Raw genomic sequence first — 22,648 nt, forward strand, 5'->3', positions numbered from 1 at the left:
AAAACTGATGCAGACCTGGTCTTCATACCTCACCGGTAGATTTTTAAATCTGAGCTGGCAACAATTTAGATGATCGCACTCTAGTGAAAACATCACTAGGATTATTGTCTATTCCATTTCTACCAATAGATCCCTTTCACCTAAATCTTATACACTGAACCTTCTAAGGAATTTCTTCACATCTGGTACAAATATTCACTTGGGATTGAACTGATTAGATTTTTCTGGTCAAAGGACAGAGGTGACTTCATATGAATCTGGAAAACAAAAATTATGTCGGCAGAAACTGCACCGGTTGGTGGAGGCAGTGTGTTTTTTTTTTCTTCTTTTTATTAGGATCTTTGTCAGCTGAGCTGTTGAATATTACAAGTAGGCTGTTTCTATTTTCATTTCTCGAAACTCTAAATCAAAGCCACGTCGGTTACTGTGAGGAAGCAGGACACATTCAATAAAAACTATTTCAAACATGAGCAACATTTATTTTTAGTATTACCATAGAAATATTCTATACACAGTGACACTTAGTAGACTGGAGCAGGTAATGTCACGATAAAGTGCAAGGTTCTTCGCTCGGTAAAGCAGCACAAGCGACCACGGGTAGACGACGTCAAATCCAGGGCGCTTGTTTTGTCACATTTAGATATAGCATCAAGCTCAGTGGTTATCACAAACCGTATAAAAACTATTCCATCATCTGCGTGACAAATACACAGGTATCTTTAAAGAATAAATATACATTCAGGTCAATGTAGAAAAATAAGGACTAAAAAATACATGTTGTCTCCCTATGTCCCCTTCCTCTTTTTCTTCCTCCTTTTTTAACGACTCCTCTGCAAGTCTTGTCAAGGTCATCGTACATCCAGACACACAGAGACCAACAACCTTTAACTGTGTGTGTGTGTGTGTGTGTTAATATCATATACTGTATATAAAGATGGTCAACATGATTTCTTTCCAAAAGTGAAGCCAAAAGGTCTCGACCACCCCCCCGTTGGCTGGCTGCAGTATCTGTCATAAACCCCACCTCCTCCATGTTCGTAAAAGAGACACGGACAAGTGAAAATTAACTTTTTTTTGAGTTTTTGTCATTTCAGGAAGTTCAAAAACGTAGTAATGTGGATGTAGACTAACATTGACTTTCAATCCCCTGACACTACTGCGCAGAGTCTGGCTCCAAATGTGCAAGATGGCAGCGTTCATATCCTCGATATTTTGGCTTCATTTCCAGATCGTGGGAAGAAGTGGAGAGACGTCCATCTTTATATACAGTCTATGGCTTGTGTGTGTAAAGGACAGAGAGGGAGAGAGACACATTAGCCCTAAAAGCTCTACAGGCAAAACAACAACAATGTTACGGAGCATCAGGCACTTTCATTCCCTGCAGCTTCACTATCACACAGACGCAGCTCTGGGATCATGAGACACTAACCCATCATCCTTAGTGTGGGATAAACAACCTGTGGACCAATGAGAGGCCACTGCGGGACATTCCACAGACATGACTCATCACTTTAGCTCCTGTGTGCAATGGACAGGACGCCGGCAGGGTTACAAAGATATACTGGCGTCAGTTTGGGGCTTTTACTTTTTTTAAATTGCTAACAATGAATTTAGAAATTTTAAGGAGACTCTGTATATTGATGATCGAAAGCGGCAGAAACAGCTTCTAAACAGACCATGAGTTGAGACAGTTTTGTCCGCTGCTGTTTTTAAGCTGATGAATGAATTTGTACTTCTTCTTCATGTTACATCATCGAATGATAATTCAAAGCAAAGAGGGTCTTTCTGGAAAACTCTCCAAGTCAGTGCATTCCAGTGTTTTTTGGAACTGTGTGTTTAATTTGAATAATCTTTGAATTACTCATTTTCTTGTTATAAACAAGCCCACGTCCTGGTCAGGAATCACTGAGTTGATCCTTCTCACTGATTTGTTAGATTTTTACAACTACACATCTGAATATAATATCTTTTAACAGCCAAGTGGAATTGATGTTTTTCTGTTAGATGTGGTTTTATTGATGCTATAAACAGCAGGGTGAAACGTCATGATTGACAGCTGAGTATCGGCAGGACCTCGATACTGTGGCTCCACCCCCTGACTCTGGCTCCAAATAAGCAAGATGGCAGCATTTGTATCCAGGATATTTTGGCTTCATTTCTGAATAGTGGGAGGAAGTGGAGATGCGTGGTCCGTCTTTATAAACAGTCGATGCAATGTAAATACAGTGCAAACTCTTATTTCATTATATTATCAAGTCTACTTTTGGTACAAGACAGAGTGGTCACTTTTATGGTGATTTGTATATTTTGCGATGAGGAGCGAGGTGTAGGGATGAACAACACCATCTTAACACTGACAGAACTGTACGACTTCTCTAAGAGGGGGTTTGAAACGCATACGAGACTGAGCCGTGTGCTGTACAGCGGCACAGGGCTGCATGTTAGTAGGGGACTTACAGCTGCGTCCACCTCCCTGTATTAAGAGTATGTACAGAATGTTTGAACGTTAGTGGCTGAGTTTACATGCACAGAGGACTCTTCTCTTGTTTTTGGTACTTATGTGTGCTGTATAGTGAACTTTAGGGTTAGGTTAGTAAGTTGTTACTGAGATACTTTTTACCTATTTGTCGAAATTCTCTTCATGTCCCAATAGCCATCAATAAATAACGCCAGAAAAAAAAGACGCTGTCTGAGTACCTGTCTGTCGGAAACTGTACCGGATGTACATTTTCAAAGAGTAACCTGCATATGCTAGCTTTTCTAGCATTACCAAGCCTAGCTTTAAGTGCAATTTTATGGAACTTGTTCTTCTCTCAAATTCTGACCTTTCAGAATCGTACCTTTCTACAACTCTTTTAAAGTTTAGAGAAGAAAGCTCTGAAAATGATTTTTCTGTGAACTATCCCTTTAAGGTCCATGCTGTTGATCCTGCAAAAATAAGGAGCTATGGTCGATGGTCAAACTGGACCGACTCCTGCTAACCGAAACTGGTTCCTCAAGTCTGCAGCTTCAAAATCTACAAATGGGCCAGATCTGGTCCTCCAGTGTCGACAAGTGCTTCTCAGTGCATCAGCCTGGGTCCCACATTTTTTCTTCGACAGACATTAACAGGCCAAAACAACAGAAGTATCAGTTTTTTAGTGTGGTGATATAATGTTACCTCTTCACTCGATGCTTCTGTTGGATCTCTGCTCTAATGAGCTACATTATTACTCTCTGTGGAGAATCGTTTGGGCTAATTAGCGACCGCAGTTAGCCGTCCATGTTTGTACATTTCCTTTGGTCGCCCATAGACGCCACAGATCATTATAACTATCTAATGGCCTTTTAATTAGAGGCAATTCAGTCTAAATATATCAAGGGCGAACAGCTCAAACTAATTATAACCTTATATAACGTCCAGGTCAACAATACTTGAAGTTCTGCTTACACTCGGATGACTCTGTGCATGTAAACGTGCCACTGACCAGTCTCAGCTGGCAGTGGGGAGAGTGAGAGGTTGCAGAGAGGGAATGAAAACACCAACCTTGTCCCTTAACCATTTACACACTGTGATTAAAGCCAGTGCCTCCTACAGAGCCCCCCCGGACAACCACACATTTCAGACCTCCAGGCCCCAGTGTCTGAAGAAGCCTTCGGCCACCCTTGACTCGCGGAAAGTCACTGTGAGGGACTTCAGGGTGACATCCGTGACCGTCACCCCTCCCGGGCCGTGGACGGGCCTCCAGACGTTGTCCGGTTTCTCCGATACAGCGGTGACCTCGTCCGGTGCGATGTCGGAGCTCCACCGGTCTGTCCTCTCTTGTGAGTGAGGAGGGGACATGGAGAGTCAGTCAGACAGTGTTTCCATCAAGCGTATAACACATGTGTATTGTTCTTGAGTTAATCCCCCCTGCAGTGACCAGGGTTGATTATCTTGGTTGTTATAAACTGACAAAAGGCAGATAGGATGTATGTGGTGGGGACACACAGGGAGAACAGAGGTGCCCCATTCTGCACCCAACATTATTACTTTGAGAAGAGATATCTCAAAATGTCTTTAAATGTATTTTTCTAAAATTATAGCAGGTGGAAGAATGACTTACCAGTTCAGTGTCAGTGGTTGGGCCAACAGAACAGCATAATAACAAGTATAGACTTTACAGCAAATACTGTCTCATATTTAAGTGCACATACAGACTTCAAATACTCTTTCATGAGTCTCTATTTTAATCCCTGCATCGTTCTTCTCTTTAATCAGCTCAGGATGGAGTTCGATACTCTTTGTTGCGTCCCCAGTGAAATAAATCCTGTGCATGGCCGTGCCTGTGAGGAGGTTCTCAAAGAGTCAAGTAAACTGGGTCGTGATGGTGATTAGAGCCCACTGGCTGACCGACTGACACACTTACCATTAAGAATGCCTTCTGTAGTCTCCCTCTGAGCCACCTCCTCCTCCCTATCCTCCTCGTCTTCTGCATCCTCCTCCCCTTCTTCTTCTCCCAGGCCTTCCCAGTCCTCTTGTGTTGGACTCGGAGGGTTTGAGTCCAGGCAGGTGAACTGCGAACTCCCAGGTTTGCATTTGTGGTGCTGCAGTTGTGGTACGTACGGCTCGTCCTCGTCCTCTGGGACCAGCGAGCGCGTCAGCGAGAGACGCAGGCGAGGCGGGGCACTCTCAGGGATCTTGTGAGCGCTGCGCAGGTCCATGGTGTAGACGGTGCTCTGAGTCCAAATCAGAAAAAGGGAAACGAATGAGTCTTTGTTCCAATAACTGTATGAAAGCATTTAACCTGGTCAGATAGTCGAGTAGGGCGAACTGAAGTGGAGAGTCTATTCAGTCAAAGGTCAAACACCAAACTTTACCTGCAGATCGAGTCTTTTGGTCTTTGACCCTTTCCTCCTGTGACCCAGAGCTCTGTCTCTCTGCTCTCTAGAAAAACCAAGCACATTAAGGTTAGTACTAATTATATAAAAATATTTGGTCGATATATCTGTGTCAAAACATTTTCTCTCCCTCACATCTGTATTGGCATCTGCCCAAAAAATCAGTCAGGCTCTAGTTTTCTTGTCAGTATTTACCACATCACACATCACGGATTATTAGTCCACTTGAATCATGGGAGCATTTCCCTGTTGGTTTAATCAAAGACTCAATCTGACTCTTTCTGTTTGCAGAGATGTGAATAAGTTACAGTAACTGTATGTCTTGCACTCTGCTCTGCTGTACTCTATTCTGCTGCACTCAGAAATGCAGCCAAATGTGAATATGATCACATTTGGAGATGATTTGGCAGCGAAACTTGTGCAGTTAGGATTTTACATGTTTTTCCAAATCCAATTACAATCCAACCACTAAGGACGGCTGCTAACACCAGCTAGAGAGATGTCTTGGTCTGCTGAGTCGTGATCTCTTTATGGTGAATTTAACGGAAGAAGAAACTTGACTTATTCAAGCTCCACTTTGTGTCAAATACTTCTGTGCTTTCCTGGACTCAGGCACTGCTTCTCATCTGGCACAGGTTACTGAACATGATGAGTGGAACCTTACTTCTCTTCATAGGCCTGCACCAAGCGCTGGTCCAGAATATGTTCCTCAGGTTCCCATGTACTGTATCTGCAAAACAAAAAAGCATGAGCAAGCTTCCTTTTTTCTACTCACTTCCTTCATTCGCACATCATTGTATTTTATTGGATATTCAAATAGGTGTCTCTGTCTGTTACTGCTGTGTTGATTAACATTTACCTATAAAAAAACATTCATTTACTATGTGTTGATCGACAAAGGGTTCAACACAATGACTCTGTTGTCTATGGTTGCACTCAACTGGTATGTTATATAATAATATGCTCAATATGCTGAGCAACAGTCAAATTCAATTACTTTTTTAATACAAAATGTAAATTACCGAAATCACCATTCTGTGTATTTATGCTGTGATATGTTATCTTTATTACAAAGCATTTTTTTGGTCAATTTTTTTCTATTTTGTTTGGCCTTTATTTTACAGAGCATGTTTTAAATGTATTTATTTTGGATATAGATATGACTTTTAAATATCTAGTGCATATGTCAATCTGAATGTAATGCACCTTTATATTTATAATCTGACAGTCCAGTATAATCCATTCATCTCACACTTACTTTGGAGGCCATCCTTTCCACTTCAACAGATACTCCACATTCCCCTGCGAGGAGACATTCAGTTTAAGAGCAGTGCAGCCAAGACATTGATATCAATTAGAGAGCACACTGTGGCTTGTCCCACACACATTAAAATTAAAAACCATTTTAATGTGTTTAATGTGGCAGTGAAACTGTGGCCAAATGTTTAAGGAGTATTTACTGCAGGTCGTTCCCCCGACCATCTGATTCCGTTTCATGTCTCTACTTCAAATAGAGGCATTAAAACAATGACATGTGAATTATCCTGATACTGGAGGTGCCACAAAATTTGAGATAAAATATCTTTCACATTTTCTTGCACATTTATTCAGATTAGGGCGTTAACAGACTGTATATAAAGACGGAACTACTGCGCAGACTCTGACTCCAAACGTGCAAGATGGCCGCGTTCGTCGGCAGGACATTTGGCTTCATTTCGTCATCTTTAATCTGTGGTTGTTAGGATCAAAGAGTCAAATTCTGAAAGCCCCAGACTGTTGCCACACTGATTCAGGGATGACGCATCTTGTTAATGTTTCAAATGTTTGCACCCAAAATCAAGGGTCACACAAAAAGCCAAACTTTCAAATTAAAGTCCAAGATATTACAAGATAGGACAAATCAGACTCATGGTAGACATCGATTGACTTTTGAGTTTTTGTGTAGGGTGATGTACCATCAAACAATAAATGACAGATATATCAATAACCGTCGGATGTGAAATGTACTGTATGTATTCCAGATGCCAGCCAAGCCTTTAACAGTAAGTCTTCCTCTGTGACTCATTCAATAATAACTACCAGCTATTCTCAGCAGGTGAGGTCACCACTTTTCCCGACTTCATCTTACTCACCCAGTTCCCCACATACAGTAAACAGGGCATGCGATATGGGGGAAGAGTTAAAGTGTAGATGAACAGCATTGCATATGCTTGGTCTCTTAACCTAGATATCCACAATTCCAATAGCTTGCAGCGTAAATCCTTTAACACATGGTGCATGTAAATAGTGTGCACTACTCCTTAAGACATGAACGATATAAAGCATCAATGGGAAGATCACTTCAACTCAACAGGCCTAGTGTCCTCAAGGAAGGTTTAAGTTTGGTGAAGCTGTGACAGCAGCTTCAGGTTCTATGGTGCCACACAATTCTTCAGAAACTACAAAAGACAAGATCTCTGCATCACTTTTTCAGGAATTCACTAGAAATGTTAGAGAAAGTGGGAAAGAAATAGCTGGATCCATCCATGACCCTGAAAAACATCCCTCCACCAAGTTTCCTGTTAACTCGTCCAGTAGTTGTTGCTGCTGTTCGAGCCCAAACAGTGAACAGGCCCAGAACAAGGTGGATCCTGCTCCATCCACAGTGTTCAGGCTGGAGTACAACAACACACGCACGTTGTTAAAGGGACATCCTCCTGCATCCCGCCCCCTGCACACATGCAGCCTGCAGTTAGACAACCATTTGTTCCATCTGCTCCCACCACAGCGTCTCCTCACGGTGTCCCGGGGGGGCAGCGGGCAGCTCTCACCTTTCTCACTCTCTTCTTCACGATCGATTCCACAGCGAACACTTGCTCTCCGATCGCTGACAGCTCCATCACCGAGCACCGCCGTCAAAGTAGCGTCCTCCTCCTGCACTAACTCCGCTTCCCCCGTGTTTAGTCCTCACCCTCCCGGTTGTCCTCCCTCAGCAGAGTCGTTGTTCTGTCAGTTCAAGCGGAGCCACTTTCTCGTGCTGTGTGTGAGTGTGTGTGAGTGTGTGAGTGTGTGTGAGTGTGAGTCCAGTGACTTTACAAAATCTGCGACACATCTGCACACTGCTTCGGCGCGCGCCCGTGCTCCCAGAGCGCGCTCCGCGCGCCACCAGTCGCCTCGTGCCCCTCATCCTTCTCTCAATGTGGATGAGTAACACGAGGGGCGCTGATAGTAAAGCTTTACATTCAACCTTTAATATGTAAAGTTAACATTTCATATTTAACATTTCATAATTTGATTTAACATTTGGATTCAACATTGATTTACCATTTAAAGTTTAGATTGAACAGATTTAGATCTAAAATGATCATTCAGGTGAAGATTTAACAAGAAAACAAAAGAAAAACTAAGTTCTGCTTCTCAAACTTGTTTTCTCTCTTTTTTTACTTTTTCCCCACACTTTGCTTTTTGTGTGTGAATCGAATGTTTTTAAGATTTCAACAGTGAAATAAATCCTGAAAATCACTGGTTTAATCCCTTATATACTAATCAAGGTTTTTATGTCTTCATGTAAATTCTTAATTTGACAGGAAACTAAAGTAACTGCAGCTGTCAAATAAATGCAGTTGTGTGAAAGTCCAATATGCACCTCCGAAATCTGAGGAAATTGGGATAGAAGTATGCAGAAGCTGTACGTGGGAAAACTCACAGGTCAAGGATGAGTACCTCAAGAGTGAACTGAAGTACAGTAATCGTATATAAATATATTAGTTACATCAGATGGAATTGTCAAACATCAGGGTCACATTCTCAATAATGAGCCTTTCCAAGCAGTAACACACGCAAACACACACTGTAGCTTATACATAAAGTGCCATTATAAGCATTTTATTTCTATGCAAAAAAAAAAGTGACAATCAATATTCCTTAAGCAGGAACAGCTGAACGGATTGTCGAGCCAAAGTAAACAAACAAACAATTGAATGCAGTTGCGAGACACTGGTTATGATGTGAATGGGTCCACGTATCCCCTCTGATATTTCACTTGAATTTATTATGGCATTGAGTGTGTAGACACACACTGGACTGGAATTGAAGATAGGACCTGCACCATTGAAAATCATGAGATATTAATGTTATATTTGAAATTATTCTGCTTCAAATTTTTGTAAATAAAATAAAGTCCTTGGCTGCACAAGTGAAAAAAGAATCCTTACAGATGAGATCATCTGTGTATCAGTTGAGGATGAGTTGTTCCTCCTCTAAATTTAGGATAAAGTGGTGCTTTGGAATAAATCTCTTGAAATGTCATGGAACTGCACAGCCCCTCTCACTCTTTCAGAGAAACACACATATACATATATTTGTTTTTCTAATGTAAACAAGTTAAGGCCAATATCGTCATAAACAGACAATCCTTGTATAAACATCTTAAACTGATAGATGTGAAAGCTACGACAGCAGACTCTTTTAAGGCCCATTTCACAATGACCAACCACAAACACACATCTGGTAAGACGTGTGGTCACTTCACTTACAGTTTCCTTTTCACGTTATAACTTTCTAGATTATTCACTACCCAGGCACGTTACGCTCCATCCACTGTTTCTCAAACTGACAACTTCCCTTCACAGAACCAACATCCCTTACACATTACAGATCACCGCTGACTTGAAGCAGACTCAGTGGGTCAACGGGCAACATCCTGTCGGAGCAGAGTTTGGCAGGTTTGACAAGAGATTTTTGAGAGGAGGAGGAGGAGGAGCACCGGCGGAGCTCTTGTGCTACAGAGGGCTGCGGCGGTGGGGATCATTTGAAAAAGAAACAGGAACAGAATGAAATTTCACTCCTGTTCTGTGTTGTGTCTTTTGTTTAGTAATTATGCAAGAGTAGTGATATGGAGAAGTAAAACAATATTTCTTTACACCTATATGACATTTTTGTGAATAATGTGCTGAAACTAAGTCCACTCACTCTGGAGATTTTGACCTTTTCAAAATAGTCGTCAGCATTTTCTCAGTTACAACAGAAGTAAGGGTGAAACTTAGTGTCAAAACCAGAACATTTGATCTATTTACTTAAATGTTGATTTGAAAGATTTACTAATTTAACTGATTTATAAATGTAATTTACTGCTGATGAGTTGAAAGTTTAAACATCTACATTTCCATGACAACTGAGCCAACTTAATCTGCTGACAAGCACCATACAATTTGATCAAAAGCTTCACATCAAGCGAGTAAGAGGCCCTTGAGTTGAGATTAGAACTGTAGAAGTTAAATTCTATTAATTATTTCGATGTGCTGTTTCTTTATCGGCCTAACTTGATGATTGTTACAGTAAAATTCTACTAAGGATGATTATTATTAGTATTTAATTACTTCTTTACTCTGTAGTAACCATTTGAATGTGAAAACCTTATAAAAAAGAGCAAGGAAGGAAACGGAGGTTAAGGATCCACTAGAGGGAGTGCATGGTCTGTGTGTTGCATTGCTTTGTTGCCATTATAAAACAGTTGTGTCAGCACAGCCTCTGCACCGTGCAGGCTCAGTCTGTACCAGAAATGTCTGAAAAAAGGATGAAATACGAAGTTGGCAACGTGATCATTGACTTTGTCCTGTGATATGAACAAAGTGACATAGAGGAGAAATAAGATGGCGTCGCACTGAGGTAAGGGAGGGCACGCTTTGGTGAAAGTGAAGGATGGAGGAAACGGACAGCTTTTTCACAACGTACAGGGAGAGACAGGAACACGAAAACACATGGGTGAACATCGTGACTGAAGCGGGGAGGATCGCCGATGGAGACAAGCAGATTAACACAGCTTGTTTTCAGAAAGTCTGAATTCCCCTCACTTTGGAAACTTGAACAGTAAAAAGAAAAAAATAACAGCTCAAAAACAAACATTGAAAAATAGTCAATATATATAAAAACACAAGAGTAGCAGAAACAGAATAATAACTTGTCTTAAGTCTCAACTGTGATGTGAGAAAAGGACTGTGATTCTTTGATTCTCCCTGTAAAGTGTTTCCTTCACTGCTTTGCATCTTATTAGATAAGAGTCCAGCAAAGGCCGTGTAAACAAAACCCAAATAAAAAAGGAAAAAAAAAATACATCTTTAAGTGTGCATCCATGTGTTTGGCTGTGCACGACTCAACTTCCTCTTCCGTTCATTCTGACATTGGCTGTTGGCCCAGTTGGAGCTGTGGTTGGCTGGTTAACCCCTCAGCCATCGGAGCGCCACGTTTGCCGTGCCTCTACTTCCTCTGAGACGACCAATAGGAGTTCACAGTTCTTCCCTCGCAGCTGCTGGCGAAGAAACTTCCTAGGTTGCGGTGAAATGAAAAGCAAACAGGAAAGCCACAGTTATGAAACTGAATAAAAAATTTAAAGGTCAAAAGAGACAATACAAATAGTAATTTAAAATAGGCAGACCTGCTCTAACCTTCTATTGATTGTTTTCTTTTGGCCACTTGAGGTCAGTGGAACAGGCTGTAAGCATGATACACACAAACTACACACAACACTACAACACTGACACACTGTCACAAGGAAATCTATACAATAGCTTCATATGAAATGAAGCGTCATTTCAAGGCTTAACAACATTTTATACCAGTTTTAGAGCTTTTTAAACTACAACAGGCAGCAAACTTGGCTTTACCAAAGATTCTTTAGAGAAACATCTACACTCTATCACTATTACCGCTACCAAAATGTGTGACACTTTCAGTTCTTACTAATGTCTTTGGTCATGTTCTACATGTGTGGATCGAATAGGCTACACAGAAAATACAGTAAATGTTCTCAAATGAAATGAAATATTACAAAATATATAAAAAATTAAAAAACCTTAGGTCTGCATTGTTCTTATTAACTACACAGTGTCCATGTAGTACGGCAGTTACAACAACTGGGCAGTAAGGGGTGCTGCAGTCTCTTATACAGCCCTTCTAACGGCAGCCCTTGCCTGTTCCTGCTGCTACAGCACATCATCTGAACTGCTTTTCTTTTCTGTGTCATGGGGGCTTTGACAACTTGTGCGGCCAGATTATAAAACTGTTCTTGCAGCTGCTTCCCAGTAGAAAGACGCCTGTCAGCAGTGAAGGGATTTGATGGTTTTACTTTAAGAAAGCAGCTGGAACATAGTCAGAGGTTTGAAACTTGGATTCTAAGCTTTATGACGACAGAAGAGAAAGACAGTTATAATCATAGCCGTCATGGTGCGCACATTTCCCCTCAACATAAACACATCACATCCCTCTAACCTGAGCTGTTCCGGGTTGCCGATGGGTTGAGGGCTACGCAGCTTGGAGTCCAGGTTGTAGTAGACTCCTCCCACCTCTCGGACTCCTATCCAGTGCTGGCGTTTGAGCGGCAGCCGCAGGGGCCCCCAGCGCAGGTTGGACGGCACATTCAGAATGAAGCCTGTCACATTGGAAAGCTCAATGCTGCCAACATCCCTGGAGGAAGAAAGGCAACATTTACCTTTTTTATCAACTTCACTATAGTTTTGCTAGAGAGACATAGTTTCACAAACACTATGGAGAAATGGGCGTATCATATTTAAATTGGTACTAAACAATTTTCTCTTGCACACTTTATCTAAGGTTAGTTATAAACTCAACAGCCACTTCTCAGGAGTGGTCAGATTTCCTAGATCACATTTAGCTGCTTTCAGACATGAAGTTTCCCTGATGTATGAGAAACGCAGCAGGAGATTGTCAGGGTCAGACGTGTTCACAACAACAGGACATTCAGGTGAGGGGTGGCGCCCGGGTAGAGCAGCAGAGGGGAAGGATATGCCGCAGAAAGCACAGGGTTTTTGTTACAACACATTGACGCCAGTGTCGGCCCTCAATCCTCAAAAGATCTTTATCTCCACGTCTTTCCAAGTTGACATCTTCTTTGTGTGTAGCACACATCCCAAGATTGATGTATTCAGTCAGTTTTTGCGTCTGTTGTGGTATTTTACCATTTTACTAGCGGGCTAGTTTCTGAAAAAGTCTGGAGTAACTGACTCAGACGTCGTGTTCTCACATACAGACCCTTTTGGTGATCTTCAGAAAAATGGCTGAAAGCAGCTGATGTGTATGATACGCTGCCAAAATAACGAGCACATTGGAGGAAGTTCTGCAATTGATATTATGCTGAAACCAATTATATTGTTTTGAGAACAAACAAACTCAAGTTGCATATTTATTTTCAAAAAGCAGAAACCCTGTTTTTTTACTGACATTCGAACGTTTCTATTGATGACAGTGATTAAAGCTCTGTCCTGTATAACAACACAGTATTTTAGACGAGGGTACAGTGGTTTCAATCTCGATTTCAGAATCAACATCTAGTCACTTCATTAGGATCAACTCAGTATTGCAGTTTGTTGCATTGCTTGGAAGCCAGGTTTAGAGAGAGTGTGTTTTTTTTCCTTTTACACCTTTGCAGGAAATCGAAAGTATGTCTCATAGAGTTTAACTGCACTGTGAGATTTGAGGGGTGAACTTTAAGTTGTGGGGTTCTTTGCTTGGATTCTTTAAACATATTTAAACTACTGAACACTTACAAACAAACTATATTTCATTAGATGCTACCGGGAGAGTTACCACTCTATTGTTTTTGTCACAAGCTTCAGAGTAGCTATGATTCTGCTCCTGTTTAGATCAAGAGAAGGACACAGGCTTTTCTGATAACAGTAACGTAATGCTGATAAAAACAAGTCCGTGACTTGTCAACAGTAATGCCAGACTGATATGGGGGAGGCAGGAATGCTGATAAAACCGTCTCAGACTTTGTCAGTTGATGAAACTGTTTCTGTGATGAGGTTGCTGAGGTGTCGAAGATAACACAGGAAGCTTTTTTTCATAAACATGCGTCAATACATCTTTGCAAGACGCATATTGAGTGATTGTTATCAGCCAGCTGATAATTTGGTCAGGAATACCCTACATAGTCACAGCACTTCTTCAACCCTGGTCTGAAATGATCAATTTTAGCTCTTTGCCCACTTCCAAAAAAGCCAATTCTGCTCTGATTGGGCAGCTGACATTCTCTTGTGATTTGTCAGCTGCTTAGAGCGTGCGTTGAAAATGTCCCACCTCTTATCAAGATTCTTCCTGATCAGATGTAAAACACGACTAGAGCCACAGTCACAACGAAGTAAGTTCTTCTGTACCAATTCTAGCCAAACTAGCTGATTGGTGAGCATTTTTTAATTAGTGATGTATAGCTTTACGGAAAACAAGCCAGAAATGCAAATAAGAAAAAAAAGTCATGACACACTGAAGAGGAAAAAAAATCCAAAAGCATAGCATTGACACTTTAAGTGGAAGCTCCCATACTGCAAATATTACAGCTAACAATAGATGTTTGATTTCTTCCTGTCACCCTGCACATTTATGAAAGATAACAGAATAATAATAAAGAAACATTGTACAAACACACTTTTGTTTTCTTTTGTTTTAAGCTGCTGACCCTCATTTTTTTCAATTTTTAGGGAAACATCTAAGACAACACTCGTAAAGTTTTCATTAGCAGTTCTACGTACCTTCTTTTATCCCACCACACTGCCTCAAACCCTCGGGTCTGCAGGGCTGCCATAATGACATTTACATCATAGTTCCCATTTCCCAGCATGCTCTTCTTATGGGGCGTCACCAGAGTGCTGGGAGAAAGCCTGCAACAGGTTGACAAGAAGGATTATCCACAACATTTCCTGTACACGTGATTAATATTGTTATGGCCTGGTGCTCAAGCTCACCTCTGGTATATCTCCTGCAAGGTGTCCCGACTGAAGGCTGTCCCGTCCTGGAAGACGTTATTGAGCGCGTGCAGGGCGCACAGCTCCCTTCGCTGCTTCTCATGATAAATGGCTGGAGGTGTCAAAGAGGATTGGGGAGGCGCTGAAGGGGTGAGGGAGGAGGAGGAAGATGAGAGATCCTGCTGCTGTTGAGAGTCCCTGGGATCCCTGCACCTCCTCTCCTCCGCTCCCACCACCACCTCTCCTCCTCCTCCATACTTCTGCTTGCTGACCTTCCAGGGCATGCAGCCCAGCTCCTGCAGGCCTCCTCGCCCCCTCCCCTTCCACTCGCCGGCCGGACACGGAGCGCTCCCCATCTCGGCTTGTTCGCCTCCACCGCCGCTGCCCCCTCCTCTGGCCCCGCCACTACCTCCACAGCTACTACCTTCAGGATACTACATCAGCATCATGGCAACCATTGCCATAGCAACCTCTCAGCCGCTTGGAAGAGAGGAGCTAGTGTGTGTGTGGTCGAGAGGGAGGTGGGGGTTTGCAAGGTAAATGAGACCTGTGGCTTCAACACAGCGACACCTGTTCTTGCTGAAGGATGCACGTGAGGAAAGGCCACAAGGAGGAAGTGGAACTGAAGATGGGATATCCAGGAAGAACAATAATAATTAAAAAAAAATCAAAAACAAAAGACACTCCAGATGAAAATGCTGAAAGCTGCGTCGTGCATCAAACAGCCATCAGTTGCTCTCTGTGTGTTTCCACTTCCTCCATCCTCACTGCAGTGACAGCTCTTTCCATCCAGGCACCAGGAGCCTAAAGCTTAGCAGTTCTCCCCATCGCTGACCGTGAAGCGCCACTTCCACTGGGACAGATGCAACAGGAGCGGAGGAGGATGTCTGGAAAAACTCCTGGAAGAAAGAAAGACAGAAGGGAGAAGCTGTAGTGTCTTGATCTTTTTCTTGTTTGTCACACACACACACACACACACACACACACACACACACACACACACAAAGTGACATCTGAAAAACCAAACAGCTTCGTTAAACTCTCCTCAAACAAGCCTCAGATGGCTGAGGGAGCGTGACAAGGCTGCCTTCACTGCCCCTCCTGGTCAGCAGCCCCCCACACAGAGCGGAGGGGAAACACTTCCAGCAGCTCGGGCTGGGTGGAGGAAGCAGGAGGCAGCTCAGTGAGCTAGCAAAACATGACAACACACACATGCTAGCCAGCTAGCATTTAGCTCACTACAGGAGGAGGCAGAGGTGTTGCACTCTCAAAACCACACGTGTGCAGACGTGATGAATCCATGACAGTCACAGATGGGTTGCGTTAGACCTGTGGCTGCTACGTGACCCCGCTGTCTGTCTGTCTGTGAGTCTGTCTGCCTGTCTGTGTCTCTGTCTGTGTCTCTGTCTCCACCACACACAGACACAACGGCTCCTTCACGACTCACAACTTGGTTTCCGTGTCTCCGGACACTCACCTGGAGGGTTTTCCTGTCAGCGCCGACACAGCTCCACTCTCACAACAGCGACAACTCTTCTCCTCCTCCAACAAACACTGCTCACTCCTTTGTCTCTGACACTTTTTCCTGTTGTCTCTCTCTCTCCCTCTCTCTCCCTCTCTCTCTCTCTCCCTCTCTCTCCCCCTCGCTCTCTTTCTCTCTCTCTCTCTCTCTCTCTGGCTGTGCAAACTCGGACATGCGCAGTAACGTCCTCCTGGCTCCATGTTGCTGTCACCGCCTGCGTCATCCTCCCCGTTTAAAAAAAAACTACATTTCCTTCTGTGCTCTCACTTGTAAGAAGTAAACACCACAGCAGTGATGAAACAAATCCATCCATCTATCAGTCAATCAACCAATCAACCAATCAATCAACCAACCAATCAACCAATCAACCAATCAATCAATCAACCAATCATATTCACAAATCTCAATTTTTCTAATAGGGCTTAACAAGGTGTGACATCATCTGCCCTCTATCCTTTCCATATATATATATATATATATATATATATATATATATCTTAATCATTACTTTACTAATGTTTATTTTTGACTGCCCTCTTGCTGCGATAAAGGATTATCTTATTTGATCTTATCTTGTCTTGTCTTGTCTTGTCTTGTCTTGTCTTATCTTGTCTTATCTTATCTTATCATATCTTCTCTTGTCTTGTCTTGTCTTGTCTTGTCTTGTCTTATCTTATCTTAACCCTCAGTAATAGAGGAAAAACTACCAACAAATCTTTCTGACTAACTAGAAACACTGCAGTCCAACCAGTGCAGTTTCTGTCTAGAGTGAATTCAGGTAATATGGGACATTGAGTAACGTGGGACACCTACACTTCAGTCCGTTTATTTTCCTGTTTTAACAAAAGCTATTAAACAGGACTTTCGCTACAGGTTAGTGAAGAAATTCCCCTGATCTTAACATATCATGTTCAAGAAAAACAAAGATAACTTGTGAGGCCATGTGACCTTGACTTTTCAGCTTTGGCTTTGGATTTTAGTATCCAAGTACTTCTTGAACAGTAAGAAGTTCACCCACTTGCCCCAGCTCGCTCTGACAGAAATCCCAAGTTCTCCCTGACTGACTGAAAGACAATGGCTGCATCTCCAATACTGGGTGAACTGTTCTTCAGAAAAGACCAGCGGGTGTTATTTTTATTTTCTTTACTGAGATATTTGCATTATCACATTACTTAAAACCCAAATCTTCAGAACTGCATTTCTTTTTTTGGAACATATTTATTATTCAACACATAACCAACAATCAACATAGAGATGCTAATACACTTGCACTTGACATACAAATATGATAATTACAGTATTCACTAAACATATTGTATGGTTTAGGTTAGGTTAGGTCTGGTTACTTTATTTTTAAGTAGATTTGCTTTGCAGCATAAAAAAATGAGTTTAACCCTGAGACATAAAGTGTACCCGGAATAATAACAAATTAGTCAAAACAGTAACAATGAGATAAGCACATAAAAGAAAAGAAAAAGATGTGAGAAATCTGACAATTCTGCAAATGACGAGTTAGTAAATGAAAGTGTGTTTAAACATTGACCTGTTATTCTTATCTCTTGCCAATATATTAAAAATCTTCTCTGAACTCAGCTATATCAATACAGTCTGTAACGCCAGTAACTAAATTGAGAAATTGTTATATATTTGAACTAAATGTCATTTCAGAGGCTTCTGGACAAAGTGCACTAAGAACTGCTGCTGAACTGTAGTCCTGATGTGACCTCAGTTTATTTTCCCTGATCATCTTTAAAGTTTCATACCCTTCATACATTATAAAAGATAGAGGTGGCCTCAGCACTGGAGTATGAAAACATGAGGCACAGGCTCATACTGAACAATATGCTGACATTCAAGAATTTCAATACATCAGAATAGGAAAATAAGGTTTGTGTGACCATGAGATCCAACCAAAAGCATCTGTGGCATGTTGAAAACCAACCGGCCACCATGAGTAGTACATTCATTTGGACAGGGGTAAACCAGCAGGGTGACAAAAATACCTCAAACAGGGAATCACCCTTACACTTAAAGTCAAGATTGCATGTTTAACACACAAAAGACTCTCTTCTCCTTATTTTGTCCACTGCCCTAGTAAGTGTTTCACACACCAACAACACTGAGGCTCTTTCTCCTTCATTCACATGTGTCCTAGTTTTCTTGCCAGTACAGAGGCCATGTCAGTCAGCAGCTCCTCCCTGATCCGGTCCTCCCTCCTCTGCAGCTCGTGGATGAAATGCCCCCTCAGCTCCATCATCTCCATCACCCGCCCCACCAACTGCCTGCGAGTCGCACTCTGTGCCTCTGGGGGGCAGTCTGGACTGTTGTCCACCAGCTCAGGCCTCTGGCCGCACAGAGACACAGCCCTTCTCAGAGTCCCAGCGTCCACATCCAGCAGCTGATCCACAGTGCGCCTCTGATCCAGGCCGTCTGCGTGGGTGAGCACTGGGATGATATGTCCCATGACTCCCTCCCCAAACAGCTCTAGCGTGGCTTTGATCGCCTGGTTAGCGTCTTGGCCGATCCCCAAGCTGGAGCCTGGAGCCCGGACCACCAGCAGGAATGCGTGTGGTCCAGGACTGACAAGCTGAAGGCTCCTTAAAGCCTCCCTGGCTCTACTGTTGCTCCCCAGTGATGACCCAAGAAGATCCGGGGTGTCGATCACTGTAACCTCTCTACCGTCTAATACTGTCATCCCCTTGGAGCAATTTAAAAGGTGACCCACTGGGGCTTTTGTGTCACTGTTGCCCAACAAAGTATCAAGCAGGGTGGTCCGTCCTCCACCAGCGGGCCCGATGAGGATCAGCCTCAAGCCTGGTTTGCTGGCTGGATTAACCAGTTCTCCATCTGTGGATGATCCTACAGAGGGGAAACTTCACTCTTAGATAAACAATCAAGCACTTTGCAGAGAAACTGTGATTGTATTGAGAATCAACAAGTGTTAGAAATAGTCTTACACAAGAAGGTCAGAAGTGTTGATGTTCTAAAATTCTAAAATTGATGTGGAATGAAAATGTTTGCTGCTGAAACAGCAGTCAGTTTAACCTCTAACTCAAAGGCCTGTGATTATAATGTATATCAAATCTGCCCTAACCATAACCTGCTATAAAGAAAGAAAAACAGCTCTATTTATATAGTTTCTTATGCTTCTGATCTGTACTTTGATATTTCTTTTATTTCTGTAAAGCACATTGAATGGCCTCTGTTTATGATAATGTGCTTTACCAATAAATTGATCTTCATTTATTGTCCAGTGTTGGAGACAATTTACTCAAGTAAATAAACAAAGACAAAAATGTACTCAAGTAAAGGTGAAAGTAACACATCAACCTTTTTAATGGAGTAAACGTAAGTAAGTACTTTTAAATGTACTTCAAGCATAGAAATACTTGCTGTGTGCAGCCTTTTCCTTGATCAAACAGTCTAAAACATCATTATGAGTCTGAGTCTCAGCTTCTTCAGAGTCTATTTCAGGTGTTTCTTCACCAGGGGTCGGGGTCTAATGTAGCCCTCCCCCTCTGATTGGATCAATGGACAGATTACCACTCGGGGTAGAGAGAAAAGATATTTGTTGATATATGTGGTGGAGTAAAAGTAAAAGTTCCAAAAAGCGCCCAAAAATAAATCTACTTAAGTAAATTACAGATACATGGAAAACGTACTTAAGTACAGTGATGAAGTACATTGTTACTTCATTTGTTACAATCACTACTGGGCCTTGCCTTAATGAGCCAAAGTCCCTTCTATATAGATAATACATTGGTGTCATGTGGTTGCTTGAATTCTTGAGTCACCTCCTGTGATTATTTCCAAACTTACCCAACTGAGACTGTAAACATCTCCTGGCTTGTTTACCTTCCTTTAAAAAGTCAACATGCAAGAGAAAATCACATGCAGCTCACCTACGATAATCCGCCACATCCAGGACAGCCATTTAAAAAACCTCTGGATTCCTGAGACACAAACGGAAAAGTCAGTTTGTCTCTTCAGCTGAAATGTGTTTTTCTCTTTATTCTCCCTGGTCAGATATGAGGGGCACATTTTCTTACCACGCAGTGTTCGCACGAGGTGGCTCACCCAGCCCCAAAGAGCTGACAGGCCTGAGGCAAAAATATGTTATGTTATCATTTCAAATCACAGAAACACACACAGAAATCCTGTTGGGATATTGTTCTTATTTTGATTTCACATGATCTCAGTAAACTCACCGGTTAAAGAGCAGAAGAGACGAATGGGCCATCGGATCAGAGCTGGGAGCGCTGCAGAGAAAACAGGAGGACCACCAGTGTCACAGCAGGAGTCATGGTACAAAACTGATTATAACGTGGTGGTGAAAGAAGGACTCTTTCTTAATAGGGTATATTTTTATATATTAGTATAATACTGTTAATGCTCATAACTTTTTCTATTCACTTATAAATTGCCTCAGGCCCCTCAGATGGATTTTAAAAAGTGTATTGACAAATATGTAAATATATCTATTGACATACATAGTATATAACATATTATATAGATTTATATAGGTTATAAATCCTGACTCCTCTATGTTTGTGGATGGGACATGGACCAAACTATAAAGTCTAATTACACGACAAATACATTTTCTAAAATATTTTTCTGTCATTTAAGGTAGTTCTCATAAAACTTATATTTGTTCAAGTGTTAATTACTCTGGTAAGTTTAATGAGCTTATTGATGATATAAAATATGACCATCATTATGTGAAAAGGGCAAGATGGTGGCTCCTCTATGTGGGACATTTTGGTTTCATTTTTGTGCAAAGGGAGGAAGTGGAGATGTGTTGTCCATCTTTATTTACACATATGTTCTTGACCAAATCTCGGAGTCAATCAGTAACAATATGTCAGAGGAGCTCTCTGTGTTTCCGAATGCGTGTGAACGTTTCTGTCGCCATGAGTGACTGACTCTGAGAGAATCTGTAGAGGAGATATCCGACCACAGCAAAACCTCCCATCTGGGCGCTGTTGCCGTTCAGCCACCAGCCTGAACAGAGAGGGAGAAGGGGGAGGACAGCGGGACATTAGTAATGCAGTGCTATTCAAAACTTATCATGTGCTTTACCTTTGACCCAAAGAATGACAAACTCTAAATCCTGGAAAACCCCTAATGCAAGTGTGCAGTGTGAAGGCTGACGTCACATTCTCTGTCATTCCAGGATCATTACTTTGAAAACAGGAAGCAGTTTATAATGGCAGCTGTGGGGATTTATTATAACATTTATATACTGTATATTAATATTGTATAGACAACCACTCAAAGTGCTTTACAGCTCAGTTTTTCCATTCACAAACACATACAGTGCCTTTTGTGCAGCACTTCCTCTATCACACACTCACACTCTCCCATCAGGGGCAACTGTGGGTTCGGTATCTTGCCTATGAACACTTGGTCATGTGGAGCAGTGGAGATTGGGATTGAACCGCTGACCCCTGGTTAATGGATGAGTGGACGGAGGACAACCTCCAGAGCCACAGCCACAACACTGTGCTATAGTATCACACGGCACAATCACCAGTGATTAATTCACTCAGAATGTAGCACTATAGATGTTTTGTGTCCACAGTTAATTTAACACTGGTTGATCTGCTGCATACAAATCCTTTTTTGATAATTTTGTCAAAATTGTCGGAACTGAAATGTGACAAGATTGGTTGTGATTTTGTTTTAAATTTATTTTTGAAAAACGAACCATTAACTAATTGACTGCACAGCCTGCAAACGTATAGACCCAGTAATAAAATGACTTAAATATAGACTGATGAACTTGTCATTAAGTTCTCATTTAGAATGCACTGTAACAGAAGAGACGTCAAAACACTTATAACCATCTGCATATTCTCTGGAATCCTGCCCACACTGTAATGTCTTTACTGGTATGTAGGTAGGTTTGGTGAGTCTTTAAAATCCCCCCTTACCTGGAACAACATCCCCGTCCTTGTCACACTGGCACTCCATTTTTTATGCAGTTCCCAGACTCTCAGTCAGAGTCAAGGCAGTGAGCAGCGGGCGACAGCACTTCAGCTTCCAACTGTCAAAATAAAAGGTTGACATGTTTTTCATTGTGGATCAAATCTGTGGTTACATAAAGTTGCTTTTTATGCCACACTTCAGACTAACAAACATCAGCTAGATGTACAAAGTTTCATGACAGTAAACAAAATAAAACATGGACAACTCTATATGTACAATGTAATTTAAAGGCTTATTTTAACTCACATTTATGTTAAAAATGTTTCTTAAAGTTCCATTACCTGGTGTGTTGCCTGACAAACCTCCTCCAGGAATGCTGTGTGCTTTCAGCCTCTCAAAACCTGATATGACTCACACACACACGCTCCCACTTGCATGTGGTTCCTTCTTTCTGCTGTTGTAGCCTGAGCAGGACTGCCCTCACTAGAAACACTGGCTCTGTGTCATTGTGCTGTGTAGCCACACAACACACTCCGGTCCAGGTATGCTGATAACACTGCACTTTGACTTTGGAAGGACACACCTCTCTCCTTGGTTCAAG

The 22,648-nt window shown here is 42.0% G+C and overlaps 3 protein-coding genes across 3 annotated transcripts; all 3 read right to left on the reverse strand.

Moving 5' to 3' along the window:
* Positions 1-458: 458 nt before the first annotated feature.
* On the reverse strand, positions 459-7,986 carry cbx7b (chromobox homolog 7b). The gene is made up of 6 exons (XM_020082786.2): positions 7,671-7,986; positions 6,119-6,162; positions 5,525-5,590; positions 4,840-4,906; positions 4,389-4,698; positions 459-3,801 (listed from the first exon to the last, which is right to left on the reverse strand). Exons 1-6 carry the CDS (start codon positions 7,737-7,739, stop codon positions 3,602-3,604), a joined length of 756 nt encoding a protein of 251 aa, XP_019938345.1. The 5' UTR covers positions 7,740-7,986; the 3' UTR covers positions 459-3,601.
* A 704-nt stretch (positions 7,987-8,690) lies between these two features.
* Positions 8,691-16,292, reverse strand: josd1 (Josephin domain containing 1). Its single transcript, XM_020083526.2, has 5 exons — positions 16,072-16,292; positions 14,595-15,493; positions 14,382-14,510; positions 12,106-12,300; positions 8,691-11,162 (listed from the first exon to the last, which is right to left on the reverse strand). The coding sequence occupies exons 2-5, from the start codon at positions 14,948-14,950 to the stop codon at positions 11,063-11,065; spliced, it is 780 nt and encodes a 259-aa protein (XP_019939085.1). The 5' UTR covers positions 14,951-15,493; positions 16,072-16,292; the 3' UTR covers positions 8,691-11,062.
* A 1,022-nt stretch (positions 16,293-17,314) lies between these two features.
* LOC109626623 (GTPase IMAP family member 1-like) lies at positions 17,315-22,644 on the reverse strand. The gene is made up of 7 exons (XM_020082717.2): positions 22,389-22,644; positions 22,053-22,165; positions 21,043-21,120; positions 20,325-20,375; positions 20,166-20,216; positions 20,019-20,069; positions 17,315-18,975 (listed from the first exon to the last, which is right to left on the reverse strand). Exons 2-7 carry the CDS (start codon positions 22,090-22,092, stop codon positions 18,257-18,259), a joined length of 990 nt encoding a protein of 329 aa, XP_019938276.2. The 5' UTR covers positions 22,093-22,165; positions 22,389-22,644; the 3' UTR covers positions 17,315-18,256.
* Positions 22,645-22,648: the final 4 nt, after the last annotated feature.

This window comes from Paralichthys olivaceus, chromosome 21 (assembly GCF_024713975.1).
Source record: "Paralichthys olivaceus isolate ysfri-2021 chromosome 21, ASM2471397v2, whole genome shotgun sequence".
In the NCBI taxonomy this organism is placed as follows: domain Eukaryota; kingdom Metazoa; phylum Chordata; class Actinopteri; order Pleuronectiformes; family Paralichthyidae; genus Paralichthys; species Paralichthys olivaceus.

Bases quoted from the DNA above. Each gene is read 5' to 3' on its own strand.
- cbx7b (XM_020082786.2), bottom strand. From the start codon at position 7,739: ATGGAGCTGTCAGCGATCGGAGAGCAAGTGTTCGCTGTGGAATCGATC. The intron at 6,163-7,670 runs GTGAGAGCTGCC...GTCTCCTCGCAG, and splicing joins TGAAGAAGAGAGTGAGAAAG to GGGAATGTGGAGTATCTGTT. The intron at 4,907-5,524 runs GTAAGGTTCCAC...TGGTTTTTCTAG, and splicing joins GTGCAGGCCTATGAAGAGAA to AGAGCAGAGAGACAGAGCTC.
- josd1 (XM_020083526.2), bottom strand. From the start codon at position 14,950: ATGGGGAGCGCTCCGTGTCCGGCCGGCGAGTGGAAGGGGAGGGGGCGA. The intron at 14,511-14,594 runs GTGAGCTTGAGC...AACCTGTTGCAG, and splicing joins TTGCAGGAGATATACCAGAG to GCTTTCTCCCAGCACTCTGG. The intron at 12,301-14,381 runs GTACGTAGAACT...TTCTTCCTCCAG, and splicing joins GTGTGGTGGGATAAAAGAAG to GGATGTTGGCAGCATTGAGC.
- LOC109626623 (XM_020082717.2), bottom strand. From the start codon at position 22,092: ATGGAGTGCCAGTGTGACAAGGACGGGGATGTTGTTCCAG. The intron at 21,121-22,052 runs GTAAGGGGGGAT...CTCTCTGTTCAG, and splicing joins GGACGGGGATGTTGTTCCAG to GCTGGTGGCTGAACGGCAAC. The intron at 20,376-21,042 runs GTCAGTCACTCA...TTTTCTCTGCAG, and splicing joins CCTCTACAGATTCTCTCAGA to CGCTCCCAGCTCTGATCCGA.